General features: G+C 42.7%; 1 protein-coding gene across 1 annotated transcript in view; it reads left to right on the forward strand.

Moving 5' to 3' along the window:
- The window catches only part of Dsg4 (desmoglein 4), a 23773-nt gene extending 7943 nt beyond the window's left edge, over nt 1–15830 (forward strand). Inside the window, exons 5-15 of the mRNA XM_021234927.2 lie at nt 177–343; nt 587–721; nt 2177–2362; nt 4245–4516; nt 5753–5892; nt 7508–7726; nt 8440–8739; nt 10644–10783; nt 10927–10990; nt 12226–12434; nt 14180–15830. Coding sequence (XP_021090586.2) covers nt 177–343; nt 587–721; nt 2177–2362; nt 4245–4516; nt 5753–5892; nt 7508–7726; nt 8440–8739; nt 10644–10783; nt 10927–10990; nt 12226–12434; nt 14180–14953 — 2606 coding nt within the window. The 3' untranslated portion in view covers nt 14954–15830. The remainder of the gene's footprint in view (nt 1–176; nt 344–586; nt 722–2176; nt 2363–4244; nt 4517–5752; nt 5893–7507; nt 7727–8439; nt 8740–10643; nt 10784–10926; nt 10991–12225; nt 12435–14179) is intronic.
- Nucleotides 15831–15929: the final 99 nt, after the last annotated feature.

A 15929-nucleotide genomic window follows, 5' to 3' on the forward strand; every position in this document is an offset into this window, starting at 1 on the left:
TTCTGTAACACTGGTGTGGGTGATGGGACTTGCTGTTGTAAGTTATTGTAACATACTCTTGAGGAATACTGGGGGAAATTCAAGAATAGACCTACCCCTCTTTTTATACTTAATGTCTTGATGGATTAATTTTAGTAGAATCCCAACCATTCTCTACTGTCGCCCTTACTTATTAGATGCACTTGTGGTAAAGTTAAGTGCCACAGATGCAGACGAAGACAATCACTTGAATTCTAAAATCGCCTACAAGATCATCTCCCAGGAGCCTGCTGGTGCACCCATGTTCATGGTGAACAGGTACACTGGAGAAGTGCGCACAATGTCCAACTTCCTTGACAGAGAGGTAAAGCCTTCTGTGAATGGTAACAGGGAGTTTGGTTTTGAAAAAATAAACATAAATTACTTGTGCATAACCTTAGTCCAATGCACAGGAGGGAAAGAAAAATACTTGAATCAATTTTAACAAAAATTAAATGATCACTGGAAAAAATTTCATTTTATGTGTCTATTAAATACAAATAATGGCATTGGGTTGTGTTGGAGTCACAGGACCTAAGCCTTATAGCTCTCTTTCTTTCTGGTTAAGCAACACAGTATGTACAATCTACTCGTGAGGGGCTCAGATCGGGATGGAGCCACAGATGGGCTGTCCTCCGAGTGTGACTGCAGAATCAAGATTTTGGATGTCAATGATAATTTCCCCATCTTAGAGAAAACTTCAGTAAGTCATTATTCTAACCATTGTTCTCCCCTGTCAGTAACTAGTTTGCCTTCGTGCTTATTCAGAAGCATGGCTGGTGCAGTGTGGATGGACTCAACTTTATTGCATAAACCTTAGCATTTCTTATATATGGTAACGTTCCTGGGTATTCATCTTTTTACTTACATTTTATTTACCCATCTTATGTGTGTGTTAGTGTCAGTACACAGGTGCCATGATGCACATGTGGAGGTCAGAGGACAGCTTTCGGGAGTCGGTTCTCTCCTACCATGTAGGTCCCAAGGTTCAACTCTGGTTGTCAGCCCTGGCAGCAAGTGGCTCTACCCACTGAGTAACCTTTCCTGCCCCTGTACACTTTGCCTTTGACTCAGTCCTCCAAGCAAACCTCCTCTGTAAAAACAATCTACTCCACATGCTCTACTCACAGGAATGTGGGAAATTTGTTGATCCAATAAATCAGTAATAATATTTTATATAGGCTTTACAAGTTGATGAATTAATCATATTTAGGGTCCCACACACACTCTACTCCCATTCTCATCTTCATCATAAAGTATCACAAAATCAGGCTCAGGATGTAGCCCAGTTGGCAGATGGTTGCCTAATGTTCATGGTGCCCTAGGTTCAATTCCTATCACCACATAGTATGGGTATGGGGGGGGGGCAGGGGCACTTGCCTGTAATTACAGCTCTCGATAAGCAAATGCTAAAGAACCACAAGGTCAAGATCATTCTCAACTACACAGAAAATTCAAGACTAGCCTTGGTTGGCTACGTGAGACCTTGGCTTAAAAAAATTACAAAAAAAGAGGGCCCAGGCCCTGCCCCAAATGATGTGACAAACTTTGATGCTCGCCCATGGAAGGCCTGACTATCCTTGGGAAGTGGGTGGGGGATGGGTTGGGGGTCTGTGGGGGATATGGGAGGATGGGAGGGTGAGGGAATGGTGAAATTGATATATAAAGTAAGATTGTTTCTAAAAAATTTTTTTTCAAAATCCAAACATCAGGGCCAGGTATGGCTTGCCACCTGCTTTAGTAAAACTGTGTCTTCTTGTTCTCTCTTCCACTGGGTTGTCTTACCTACTTTGTGCTGGAACAGTGAAGGAATAAACAATGCCAGTTTACAGTTTCTGACACACAAAGTCCAATACATTTACTATTTGGCCATTAATGGATTTTTAAATATATATATAATTATGATTTTTGAAAAAGGGAAGTGAGTCAAAAATAAATAAGAAAAAATGAAGTGCCAATGGAATATGGATTTTACCTGTAGTATTTGAAAATGAATTTTATTATCTTATAATCACGTCATTCTTGTATTTGTGATTGAATAGATGCCACTTTAAAATTATACAAAATCACTGGCATAGTTTTTTAGAGGGTATTATATGATAGCAAATCTCTTTATTCATTTATAAATTCATGCCATAGACTGACCTCTTTATTCCAGTACTCAGCAAGTATTGAAGAAAATTGTCTGAGCTCAGAACTGATACGGTTGCAAGCAATTGATCTTGATGAAGAAGGCACTGATAACTGGTTGGCAAAATACTCGATCCTCTCTGGCAATGACGGGAACTGGTTTGAAATCCAAACAGATCCACAAACCAATGAAGGCATTTTGAAAGTGGTCAAGGTAAGCATGGGATCCCTAAGGTTTCCTTCCAGACCAGCGCCAAGGGGTTCTTAGACTAAGATCATGTCTTCAAAGCGTTCAGAATCTGAATGCTGCTCATATCCAGGACTTTCCCGGACTGTGATGGAGGAGTCTTCCAGGCTAGCAATACAATATTTATTAGCAAGAAAAATAAGTCTCATAATGCTCAGTATTTCATTGAGAAAATAAGGAAGTCCCCAGCGTAAGTAGAATGTCCATGCTTATGCCAACAAATAGTAATGCCAGTGTGTACATAAAGCCCAACCAGGGAATGTAGTAAATATGAAATAATGATGAGCTATGAAAAGGTGAGGTCTTGCTGACCCAGGTTGGCCGAAAAAGGTTTTATACAGTGAACAAGGAAACTGGGGGCCCTGTCAGTGAGATTGCAAATACAAAGATGAAAAGAGCAAATGCTAGTCTTTATTTATTAAGCATTATAATATTCTGCACCTGCTATTATGCTATAATCTAACCCACACCACTATGGGCAGAAAATTTGTGATTCATTTTTATAATAATTGAAACAACAACAAAAAAAAGATGGAATTGCCTCAGTTCTCCTGGGTGGCAAATGACAAGGCAGAAGCCAACAAGATCTGTGGAATCCCAGTCTGGAGATGGTATCCCAGGATTCAAGAAAGAGCCAACACTGCTCCCTTTAGCCTCTGGGACAGTGCTTCCCAAACACTGCCTGGCACACCCTGTCCTGTTTCTACAACGGCTTTTTCGCTTGTAACCTTTCATGTTCCCACATCAATCACTCTGGATCAAAAGACCGAGTTCACCTTTCATCCGGAAAACTCGGTTCAAAGGTGGCTTTTCTCAGGTGTGGCATGTACTTACCTGAGTGTCCCTAATAAAGTAGACATCTTGTCTACCAGACCCAGGGCTACTAAGGTACATCTTCAGACTGCTGGTAAAACATGATTTCTTAGAATCGTTTGTATCATCTAAAGTAATAACCATATGTTTGCTTACATCATACTTGTCATCCCCTTTATTCTGTTGTTGCTACTTTAAAGAGAGTCTCAGATCAGAGACTCTACAAAGGAGGTCTGGGACCTCATTACTCAGTCTATAGTTGTAGGTGAATTTTAATCCATTCTAGATTTACTTTTTATTTTTTATAAAAAGAAGTGTCATTTTTCATGTTACGTTTTTTATGTAAAAGGTTAAAAACTCCAAACTATAGTCTCAATTTTAAGTCACAGGCTTATGGGTGGAGATATAGTTCAGTAGTAGCACGTTCAAGACCCTGGGTTCTATTCCTAGCATCGTAACAAACAAAAATAAACAAAATAACAAATGAACCTGTAAACTTAACTGACTTACACATGTGCAAAAGGTTTAAGTGATTACATGCATAAAACACATATGTAACTAAAATTATTTCAATTTAAAAATAAGAGTTGCGTGGCTCCGGGACTTTGTTCTAGTGTATAGTCTCTTCATCGTGTGCCTTACTCTGTCTTAAGGGAGCACTGGGCTAGGGAGATGGTGCAGCTGGTAAAATACTTGCCATTAAAATGTGAGGACTAGAGTTCAAATACTCAAAACTCACAGAAACGGCATTTGGGCATGGATGCCCACCTGTAATCCAAAAGGACTGGAAACAGAGACTGAGGGTCCTCAAGGCAAGCTGGCTAGTCAGACTAACAAAGGCTTCAAGTTCAGAGAGACTCTGCCTCAGTGTATAAGGTGGATAGCCCTGGAGGAAGACAGCCAGCCTCAACTCAGGCCTCCATGTCCACCCATGACAGCACACTAAATGCTTGTATGTACACCACACGTACATCTGCCTCCCACAGAGGGAACCCTTTGCCAGTTCGAAGCTGATTGTTTCTGTCCATCATTTCAGACACTGGATTATGAAGAATTACCTAATATTTACCTCAGCATCGGAGTTAGAAACAAAGCTGAATTTCACCATTCGGTGGCATCTCAATTCCAAATGCACTCCACCCCTGTGAGAATCCAGGTTGTCAACGTGCGTGAAGGGCCCATCTTTCGCCCAAGTTCCATGACGTTCAGTCTACGAGAAGGAGTGAGGGGAGACTCCTTAATGAACTATGTGCTAGGCACATACACAGCCATAGATACGGACACAGGGAACCCTGCCACAAACGTCAGGTACGGCAAGGCTTTTCTCGTGCTTGTGTGGCCATTGTTCAGTTCATTCATGTGGTATGTGCTACGAAATTTGTCCGTGTTTGGGGGATGGAGGACTTTCTCTTGCTGTTTGTTTTAAGGGACTATGACAGCATTTGGCATTTTCTTGGGATTGAAGAGCGTGTTAATGGCAATGAGAGCTCTGGCTGGTTATATAGTAAGTGCGTCTGGGCAATGGCTGCAACATTAAAGAGATACCAATGTTGCCATGAGAGTCTCTCTGATCCTCTAAGCTCAGATGTACGACCCTGAACTAAGCCTGATTAGGTCATATTGTAGCCAGTAACACATCATAAAGAATGACTCACTGCCATTCCCATAAAGCCTGTGGCTGTCTTTGAGATGAGTTTCAACTCCCTGGTTGATCTAAAAGAAAAAAAAGTGGCAGAAACTGAAACACAGGTGTTTCAGAAATGTGGCAAGCATAGAGGCAAAACAGGGAGAGGGAACAGTATGCCTTGGGGGCACTGGGCAAAGAGACTATACACAAGTGTGAGGAAATCTAGAAATCACTGTAAGTGGGTCTTGTCTTCGCCATTCACCTCTGTCTTCCCCTCTTCCTCCTCAGTGCTTTTACAGTGGACAAATAGCAATTCAGTAATCTAATTAAGGCAAACTTCGGAAGTCTGCCCAGATGAGGAAATGACAGAGGATCAGATGAAGGGAGTGAGAGTGTGTGATCTCCCCTGCTAGAGAACCAAATATTCTTCCAATCAGCTCAAGTGCTTTGGCTCAGTCTCCATCACAAGACCCAGGTAGAGAGGCAGATAAGGGCTACCACAGCCTCTGAGCAGACACACACTCTGAAGCCAGCCTGCCCCAAGCCTACAGTCAGCAAGTAGAGTCTGCCATGCCCAAAAAGATTTGTTTTTCAAACTAGATAAAGTATATTTGATATAACTCAGTACTATTAATTAATAAATGGGTCTGAGACATAGCCATACATTTTACTATATAACCAAAAATCTAGGAGAGGAATGATGAAATTTTTGTTGTCACATATGTAATACTGGGTTTTCACTGGGACCACACACACACACACACACACACACACACACACACACACACATACATTTTGTAAATTAAGATGATGAATCAAACAAACACAATGTGGGTTCATGGCATTGCAGTTCTCATGTGATTTAAAAGTGCTAACTTTCACAGAAGTGTAATGAAAAACTTGTTTATTTAAAACAGGTACACCATAGGGCATGATGCAGGCAGCTGGTTAAAAGTTGATTCAAGGACTGGTGAGATACAGTTTTCTAGGGAATTTGACACGAAGTCAAAATATATTACTGATGGGATATATGCAGCAGAAATCCTGGCTATAGATGGTAAGAAATCTCTTTTAAATATTGTAATATGATTCATACTATTACGTGAACTATTATAAGTATAACTATTCTAATGTTGACAGTTGTATGAGTTGGCAGTTTGTGGTATCTTAAAGCTTACAGAAAGTTTTAAGCACATTAGACTGGGAGCTAAACTTATCAAACCTAAAAAGAGATAATTCAATTACATTTAAAACTATAATTTATATTTAAGCCATAATTTATTCCACTTAGTTCCAAAACAGAATCATGTGTGGTTTACAGTATAAGACATAAAAGTTAGATACATATAAATAAAAAGTTTGCTCCTATTTATGACCACACTGCTTGAGTATGGCTAATCTCATTTGTGGAGTATGCTAGGAATGCTTCCCACACATTCAGGATTGCAAGTTGTACCCAAAGTTCATCATAGGGTCACCTTGGTGGGAGCCAGAGTGCCAAGAAATACTTACTGCAGAGTCACCAGAACTCAGCCACGATGAGAAACCTGCCTGTTACTTAAGTAGACACACTGTCCACTGTAAGATGCTCTTGGTCAGGAAGGCTCTAGATGATTCATATTATACCGCCTTTACACAAGATTACATGGAATGAATTTGTGATTCAGCCACTTTTGCCATGGGAAAAATCTATGACATAATTGGTGACTAGTAACAGGAATTTTTTTTATTTGTCGCTAATCAATGATTCTCCAGAACAGTGCCTAGGAGGCCAGCTGGCATAGAGAAAAAGAGAATACAGTCAACAGAAGAGAAGTCAGGTCAATGTCCCAAGTGTAGGCCTACAGGAAGTCAGAGGTGGTGGGTTAGTGAGCGGCTGTATGTGGCCTTCACAGTATCCAGAGAGAGAGACAAATGAACAAAGGCAAGGCTCAAAAACCAGAAGTCCAATAATGAGCTACACATCCTAAGAATGTCTCTTCACATTCTGGTCAGTGATCTTCCCTACGTTGTCTTGCTTATTCGAGTCAACACTTGGGAAGGTTTTTCCCTTTGTTGTTGTTGTTTTCCAAAACAGAATCTAACCATATTGATCCTGCCTTGGCCATGTAGGAAAGCCTGCAATAAGTAGAATAAAAAGATAATTATGACCCAATAACGAAGTGAAAAAGTGATAGCAAAACGCACCAGGAGATTGGCGTTTCTTCCCTAAGCCCGGGATCCGTGTAGGTACAGAGCATCATTATCCAGATGGTTTTCTCTGATCTGGGATGTGTAGACAGCAATCGAGGAGGCAGAAGCACCGGGGAGCAAGCTTTGTAAACAAGACCCTGAGTAACCAGACTGACCGCAGCTGCGGGGTCCACCTCATTAGGGCAGATGAGAAGAGCGAAGGATGGACGTTCTTTAAAGGACGTGCCATCCTCCGCCTCCATTGAGATCAACGGAGTGGGAGAGGAGAACGCGCGTCTTCGGGGGAGTGGACAGAGTACACGTGAGAAGAAAGACTGAACGTGACGGGAGAGACCGGAGCAGGCACCAACAGTCCTGCCTCAGTCTCCACTCGCACTTCCTGTGGCACCGTTGTGGGATACGCAGTGGAGTCTTCTCCCTGGCATCGTGTACCCTAACTCCATCGCGTACCCTAACTCCTGTGATGCTCTCCTTTTCAGATGGCTCCGGGAGAACAGCCACGGGAACCATATGCATTGAGGTTCCCGACGCCAATGATTACTGTCCAGTCATTTACGCTGAACGAAGAAGCGTCTGCGTCGACGCTTCGTCAGTCAGGATCTACGTCAGTGATCACTCTTTCGGGTCTCCCTTCACTTTTTGTGTGGTTGACGAGTCCTCAGACGCAGCTAACATATGGAATATCAGATCAATCAACGGTACGTGGAATGAAAAGTTGCTAGCCCGCAAAGCAGCGACCAAATAACTTGTCAGGTGTTCAAACACAGTTCCCTGTCTCTTTCTATGACACAGTCACATTAAAAGAAAAAGTCCAGGGATGCTAGACATTTGGGGGGTTGAGATTGGTCTGGAAAAAAAAAGCCAAAGTATTTCAATAATTCAGTTATAAACTACAGTGTGCAAATAGCAGCTAATTAATCATCATCAAGTAGGCAGTAAATCGATATTTAACCAGTTGAAATAAACAGATTATTTGCCTAACTCACCAAAGGTCACAATTCCCTACATCAGGCAATTCCAGGAAAACACACAAATGTCTCTGAAACCCTCGTGTCCTATAGAAAACCCTCACTTTCTCCACATCAATGACATTGTTTCTGTAATACGCTATGAGTTTGTTTTTATTTATAAGGATAAAAGTTGCAATCCAAACACCAAATATTACAGAAACAGTTGAGCAGACCTCGGGATGTGTTATTAAGATGTGGTGCTCTTGGATGTGACAGAGCATACATGCTACAGTTAATGACAAGAGTAACTGATACAAAGGGAGACAATTGTGGGATGTGGCCCTGACCTATATGCAGAGCCTTCAACTCTGGACTTACAGATACACAACCTGGAGGGCGGAGCTGTGTTGGCCTTGAGTGTCAGGAGTTTTAACGTGTTTCCCGTCTTCCTTGTTCCTCAGAAACTTCTGCAATCCTTATGACTGAACAGACTTTGTCTCCAGGACTTCACCAAATCCCCATTCTCGTGACGGACAGTCACAACAGAGCATGTGAATTGCCACAGACTGTCCTGTTAGATGCCTGCTTTTGTGACGAGGGCCAGGTGTGCTTACACTCCAGCACCACAGGCATCTACAGTGGGGACCCCACCTGGGTGACGGATGACACGTATGGGACCGATGATGGAGTTGGACAGTCAAATGTCAGACTTGGACCAGCAGGAATTGGCATGATTATTCTGGGCCTCTTACTGCTTCTCTGTGAGTACTCTAAGCAGTCTCTTGATAGAGATGCAGGGATTGCTAAATTCATTTGACTGTTTCTTTCTGGTATCTACAGCCATCTTGGGACTGACAAGGGCTTGCACCTGTTTGATAGTGGTAACTGCAGAGACCAGGGTTAGTGATCTTCCTAAAGACTGGGAACATACGCAAATTGTCAAAGTGTAATGCACAAATGAATAAAACAAGTCTGTAACAGAAACCCCACCAAAAGGCTTCAAAGCAAAAAAGGCGAGGACTCAAACTCAAGAAACTCAAAAGAGGGGAGGTGTTTTTGTTTTTTTTTAACAGAAATGGGTTTGAGCTGGGCCCTGAAAGTTGAGGATTTTCTCAGAACAATGATGCATGTGAGTAAACCTAAAAGAATATCAAGGACAAAGAAACAGCCCAAGTAAAGACATAAGGTCTGGAGGTGGAGCCCAGTGGGACATGGCAAGCCTAGTGAGACCCTGGGTTCAGTCTTCAGAACCAAGAAAACAACACACAGTAGATTGGGGGAAGACACTGAAGGGCAGAGCCCACGGAGGAGGCAGATGTAGAAAGGCTAAGCAATTGACGGAGGGCCAGCATGGACACACTTGTGTAACATGCCTGGAACAGTAAGTGTTCCAGGCTCTGGCCACAGGCAGTGGGGGGTCAATGATCACTGAGCCCTCCGGTGATCTGCTCCTCTGATGGAGCAGGATTCAGGGAGAAGGGCTTCAAGAAGCCTCAGACTCTACCTGGCCCGGGGAATGGCAAAGCCGCTGAGCAAAATTCTCATCAGGAGGCCCGCCTCTCCCTGTGCTTTATTTTAGACATACAGGTCCGCAAAAGAGAGTTCATTTATGGACTTTAGATTGCCCCTAAAGTATGTAGACCTCATGGGGAATCCAACACGGGGATCTTAAATCAACATGATTAAGCTCATTAAACTGGGCTGTTGAAATGCATTTGTGAATGAGCACAGACTAAAACATCTTCATTTTGAAATACAAGAAAGTAGCATCTCATGTTTGGACAGACTTTCTTAAAGTGGTATTTGAATTTGCAAGGTTACACAAAAATCATGAATGATTCTCAAAATGCCTTTGGGGAATGTCCCAGAAACTAACCTATGGCATCTTATTTGACCTATGGAATCTTACCTGACTTATGGAATGTTAGCAGTCATAATAAACAACTTCAAATCAGTAGTTCTTAACCACCCACCCACCCTCCCACACACAAGAATTACAAGAATTACTGAGAGGTTTTTGCAGGGATTCATGCCTGACTTATAGCCCAGGACGGTTCCTAAGCATTGGCACCTTAAGCTCTCACAGTCTATGCTTGAAGACCTATCGATAGCATTTTCATCAGGCTACACATCCTGGGGAAAGGTCAAATTTCAAATTTCAAAATTCAGTTTCTATTGGGTATGTATTGTCCCTGAAACGTCCTAAAGTTGAGATGTCACATGGGAAAGTGTCATAAGTTGAGGACCATCCATGTGTATATCCGGTCAGTTACATAGTATCTACAGACATATACAGATTTTCATGCATGTATATGGGAGACTAGGAGTCAGAGATCTGAGTCGGAATCCTGAATATGTCATCAGTTGGTTCAGAAATACAGGACTCCAGGGAGAATTGGTCCTTCCTTTCAAACTAATTGTAAAGTCGGGATTGTAGAGCCCCACATCCTCTAGGCTTCCAGCTCTCAGACAAGGTGATTCGGAGCTTGTATTTATAAATACGGACAGTCAAGTGGACAGTCAAGTTTGATACTTGACCCTCTGGTGAAGGGGGTATCTGATACATTGTTGCCTTTGTATCTACCCTGGTTCCATCTATCATGCCACAAAACAGTGACTTCCTAATGGGAAGGTTGAAGTTAATTCTCGTCACTTTCTTGACCAGTGTCGCCTCTTTTACTGCTTATATGTTGCTGCAAGCGAAGACAGCCAGAAGGCCTGGGCACAAGGTTTGCCCCTGTGCCTGAGGGAGGCGAAGGAGTGATGCAGCCCTGGAGAATAGAGGGAGCCCATCCCGAGGACAGGGTGAGTGGCTGCCACTTTCCCAGAAGAGTGGCTTTCGGTGGGAATTCAGCCAGCCTGACAATTCCACACGAGGCAAAGCCAATAGTCTCAGCTTTTAAGTGAACAACGTGAAACACTGACTTTAAAATCTCTTTTTCTTTCAGGATGTGTCAAATATATGCGTACCCATGACAGCCTCTAACACCCAAGATCGCATTGATTCCTCTGGTCAGTTGACACCAATTCTGTTTTCCTTTCTAAGGTTTACATAATTATTCTATCAAACCACTCTCAAGTGAAATACCTTATACATTAGCATATGTGTGAATCTCATTGCTTGGGAGTACACTCTGGGTAAGTGACATGTCTGAGGTGGCCACTCAACTTTGCTATCTGAAGTTACACTTATGCATAGCATGGCACTGCAATTTAACAGCCAAAGTCTGAAACCATAACTGGGATTTTGTTCCTAGCTCTGCCACTTACTAGTAAGAAGTCCCTAAGAATGACCCAGCCTCTCCAGACAAACATCCTTCTCCTTGAAATGAAGGTTGCATAGTAACTGATGTTGTAATTCTAATTCTATACAACAAGATGTCTTTAAAAATTATTTAAATAGCACCGGTTTAAAGATCCTTTTAAAACTACACATATGTTATATAGAATATATAAACATGCTGGTGTTAGGTATGATGTATGTATGTATTTTCCTGTGTGCTACAATGTATATAATTAGAACAGTGCCTGGAATGGGGTACAGGTTCTTGTAATGTTTATCTGTAGTAGAAGTTATTTAAAGAACAGGAAGAAAAGAGAAACAACGAATGTTCTTTGAACAATAAGCTAAAGCCCTTTTGGTTCACATGTGCTTTTCCCACACCAGTGTCTTACATGCTCCCTAGTAAGCAGCCCCACACAGCACAGAATACTCAGAAGTACTTCACGACTGGAAATGACTGAGCCAAGCCAGGCTTGTCCGTCTGTAAAGCAGACGTGAGATTTTAGTGATGATCCTTAGTACGCACAGCCTGGTACTTCCGTGCTAAAAATATGGGTTGTTCCCAAGTGAGCCAGCTCTCTAGTGCATATGTGAATGAGGGCTGGAGATTTGGCTGCCGGGAGCAGCCTGGTTCTTGCTTTGCGGGGATAGGTTGTTCCTCTCAAGTGGACTAGGGCACAGGGATTGCTGTGCCTGCACAGATCCAGCACCTGGCTGTACATTTGGTGTCTTTAAACACCCAGGCAAAGGTTGTATGCATGAGAATGAGCCATGTCCTATAGCTGTCCCCCTCAGAATCACTTACTTCTGTCAAGCCTGAAAATTCTGCATATGATCACTTATTGCTTGTCTTTCTAGAACCATTTCTATGCTATGTTTGGGGTGGGGAGGGCCAAAAATGTTTGGTGAGCATAAGCCACCCAGGCAATCTGGGCATTGTCATGGAAATGCCCTGTCTTTTCAGAAATCTACACCAATACTTATGCTGGTGGAGGAACAGTAGAAGGAGGCATGTCAGGAGGGGAGCTCAATACAGCTATCGGGACAACCGCAGGCCTGGTGGCCGGAGGAGCAACAGGGACTCTGAGGAAGAGAAGCTCAACCATAGGGACACTTCGGGAATACCAAGACACCGGCATGAACATGGCCTTCCTGGACAGCTACTTCTCTGAGGTAAGCCTTACACTACACTGTAGGTGTAGAAATATATTCCGTTGCTTTTAACTCTATCCCAGTCTTGCATTTCTTCTGGGAGAATGCAGAGTCCAGCACGGAGCACATGAAAAGCAGTGCAGTGTAAAAGATGTGATTTACCTGGAGATTTTATTCTTCAGCTATTTGGCATGTAAGCTTGCAGCTCAGCTCTCTGTTTCTCTCTGTCTCTGTCTCTCTCTCGTCTCTCTCTCTCTTTCTCTCTCTCTCTCGCTCGCTTGCTCTAGCTCGCTCTGCCGTATTTAGTTATTTTATAATAGAAAAAGGAGGTCAGACTATATCTGATGACATTCTGCAGACCCCTAGGATCCCATGGAATGCCACGTATGTCAGCACACGTCTGTAATCCCATACATGTAAGAGAGTTTGAAGCCAGCCTGGATTACATAAGAAATCCCTGCCCCAAAAGTAACATAAAACCAAACAGAAGCATGAATGGGGCGGGAAGGGGGGGCGGGCTTGAAGCCTCGCCCTTAGCTGAGGAGCCATTGGCAAGTGATGGCACTGGGAGGAGGGAGTCAGTTTTCTTCAGGAATGTAGTGCTCCAATAGATGGTCCCACAACCGTGACAGGAAGCTGAGATAGATAGAGTAAGTAGAGGGAAAGGGAGGGGGAGGAATTGAAGAGGAGAGAATGGGGGGGGTTAGGTCAAAACACATTACATGCATGTGTGAGATTATCAAACATTAAAAATAATTTTTAAAAAGAAAATATGTTGAGGTTGAAAACTGGGGGAAAAAGATTGTATGGAAGCTTCAGGGGCCGAAACAGGAAGCTGACTGGTGTCTACTTCCACCCCACTGTTCTAAACAACTGGTCCACTTTCCTCTGCTCTCCTTCATCTATTGGGCTTTTTTTGAAAAGCAATTTGAAGGAAAGAATGCTGATACCTACCTATAACCCCACCTTCAGGAGCCTGAGGCAGGAGGAGGGTGGGTTTGAGGCCAGTGTGAGCTCCACAGTGAGACCATCTCAATAATAGCAATTTGAAAAATGCCACAGGGGTCATCTCTCAGACCTGACACAATCTTTGAGTGGCTTAAGCCACAAAGAGCTTCAAGAGCATTCTGAGAAAGTCTCTGCCATTTAGGGGGGTTTTTACCTTTTGTTCCAAATCTGTCTAAAGCCTCTCTTTACATAACTATTTGGAGACCAGGAAAATGACCCAGTGTGTAAGGATGTTTAATGCCAAGCCTGACAGCCTAAATTTGATCCCCAGGATCTGCATGTCAGTAGGAAAGAGCCAACCTGATGGTTGTCCTCTGACCTCCGGGTAAGTTTTATGGCACACACATACCCACACCCATGCATGCAAATAAATAAATGTGTAAACAAATAAATAAATGTGTTAACATTTAAAAAGAAGTATTTTGAAAACAATTAAACACATTTTATTTCCATGTCACCTCAGAAACAAAGAACTATAAATCCGAAAGATTTGTATATTATCTGGTTCAAATCACATCATTCATTAGTTTTCCAATTAGAGAAATTCACATACGTTCCTCAAATTCTGTGCCCCATTAACGCACACAATGATCTCCATTTAAAAACAGTAATTTAGTAATACATCAAAATATTGTTTTATTTCTCAATTTAGTCCACAAAATCTTTAGATCAGAAGTCCCTGGAGCATTGCTATGATTCTTCACTAGCTGTTGTAAAGGAAAAGAAACCTCAATTTCCTATCTCTCCTCCCATCTTAGAAAGCATATGCTTATGCAGATGAAGATGAAGGCCGGCCAGCCAACGACTGCCTGCTCATTTATGATCACGAGGGAGTTGGGTCTCCTGTGGGCTCCATTGGCTGCTGCAGTTGGATTGTGGATGACTTAGATGAGAGCTACATGGAGACTTTAGATCCAAAATTTAGGACTCTGGCTGAAATCTGCTTGGACACAGAAATTGAGCCATTCCCTTCACACCAGGCCTGTATACCCATCAGTACTGACCTCCCCTTGCTCGGGCCAAATTACTTTGTCAATGAATCTTCAGGAGTGACTCTCTCGGAGGCTGAATTCCAAGCAGAAATGGAAGCAGCCTCCGAGCCCATGATTCACGGGGACATCATAGTAACTGAGACCTACACTACCGCTGACCCCTGTGTGCAACCAACGACAATTGTTTTTGATTCTCAGCTTCCTCCCAATGTAGTCGTGACCGAAACTGTAATGGCACCTGTCTATGATGTTCAAGGGAACATTTGTGTGCCTGCTGAGTTAGCCAACACACACAATGTATACTATGCTGAGAGAGTGGTGGCTAGCCCTGGTGTGCCTGATATGGGCAACAGTAATATGACTGACGCTTGTATGGGGCCAATGGTGAGTGGAGGTATTTTGGTGGGGCCAGAAATTCAAGTGACACAAATGGTGAGCCCAGACATTCACATAAGCCAAACCATAGGTGCCAACTCCCCAATGACGACATCTCAACATCGAGTAACAAGATACAGCAACATTCATTACTCCCAACAGTAAGTTCTTCATGGATATTTTGTACTTTAATGACCACCAACATACCCATCAAAGATGTATAATTTGCTGTACTCAACATTTTAACATTCAGCAAACATTCACACATTCTAGGTTCAACAAGGCTCTTTGATGACAGCTCTTGGAGGATAAATATGACTACACACTTTACATAAGCCTGTTTTAGTTCTTCCTGGTTCTCAATAATGGGCCAAAAATAGCGCCTAGAATGAAATGTGCTGTATTCTTGAGGTATTGTCTAACAAATAGCACACAACTCATGTGCCAATCCTGTGAGTCCCACGGCTGAATCAACAACCTTGGGAAGATGTTGTGAACTTCCATCTGCATCTTCTACCCATATTTTTCTCTAGAGAAATATTTTGATTATTTTTTAAAATTCAGGCCAGGCCTACTTACTGAGACCCTGTCTCAAAAAAATTACTTCAGGATTGCAAGCTCATTGATTGAGTGTTTGCATGCATGAAGCCCTAGGTTCAGTCCCCAGCACCAGAAAAAAATTAACTGAAACAAATGACATGTAAACTTCTGAAAGGAAAAAATGGAAAGGAATGTGGAGCATACGTCAAGAGATGTGAGTTCATTTGTGGTTTCAGATTTTGTAAGACATGTAACACTAAGCATTACTATACCATTAAGTATTCCTTATATGAGAACAGAGTTCTGGAGAGATGACTCAGGGTTATGAGCATGTATTGCTCTTTCAGAGAATACAGGCTTGCTTTCCAGCATCGACACAGAGGCTCACAACCATCTGTAACTCTGATGGTTCTCACCTCATTGGTCACCAAGAATACACATGGTGCACATGCATACATGCAGGCAAAACACGCAGGAACAAAAGAGAGAGATGGGGAGAGAAGGAGGGAGGGAGAGGAAGAAGACAGGAAGAAAAGGAAAGAAGAAAGGGAGGGAAGGAAGGGGAAGGAGGGGGGGAAGTAAGGAGGGGGGGAAGGAGGAG

This window comes from Mesocricetus auratus, unplaced genomic scaffold (genome assembly GCF_017639785.1).
Source record: "Mesocricetus auratus isolate SY011 unplaced genomic scaffold, BCM_Maur_2.0 Super-Scaffold_100015, whole genome shotgun sequence".
Lineage (NCBI taxonomy): Eukaryota > Metazoa > Chordata > Mammalia > Rodentia > Cricetidae > Mesocricetus > Mesocricetus auratus.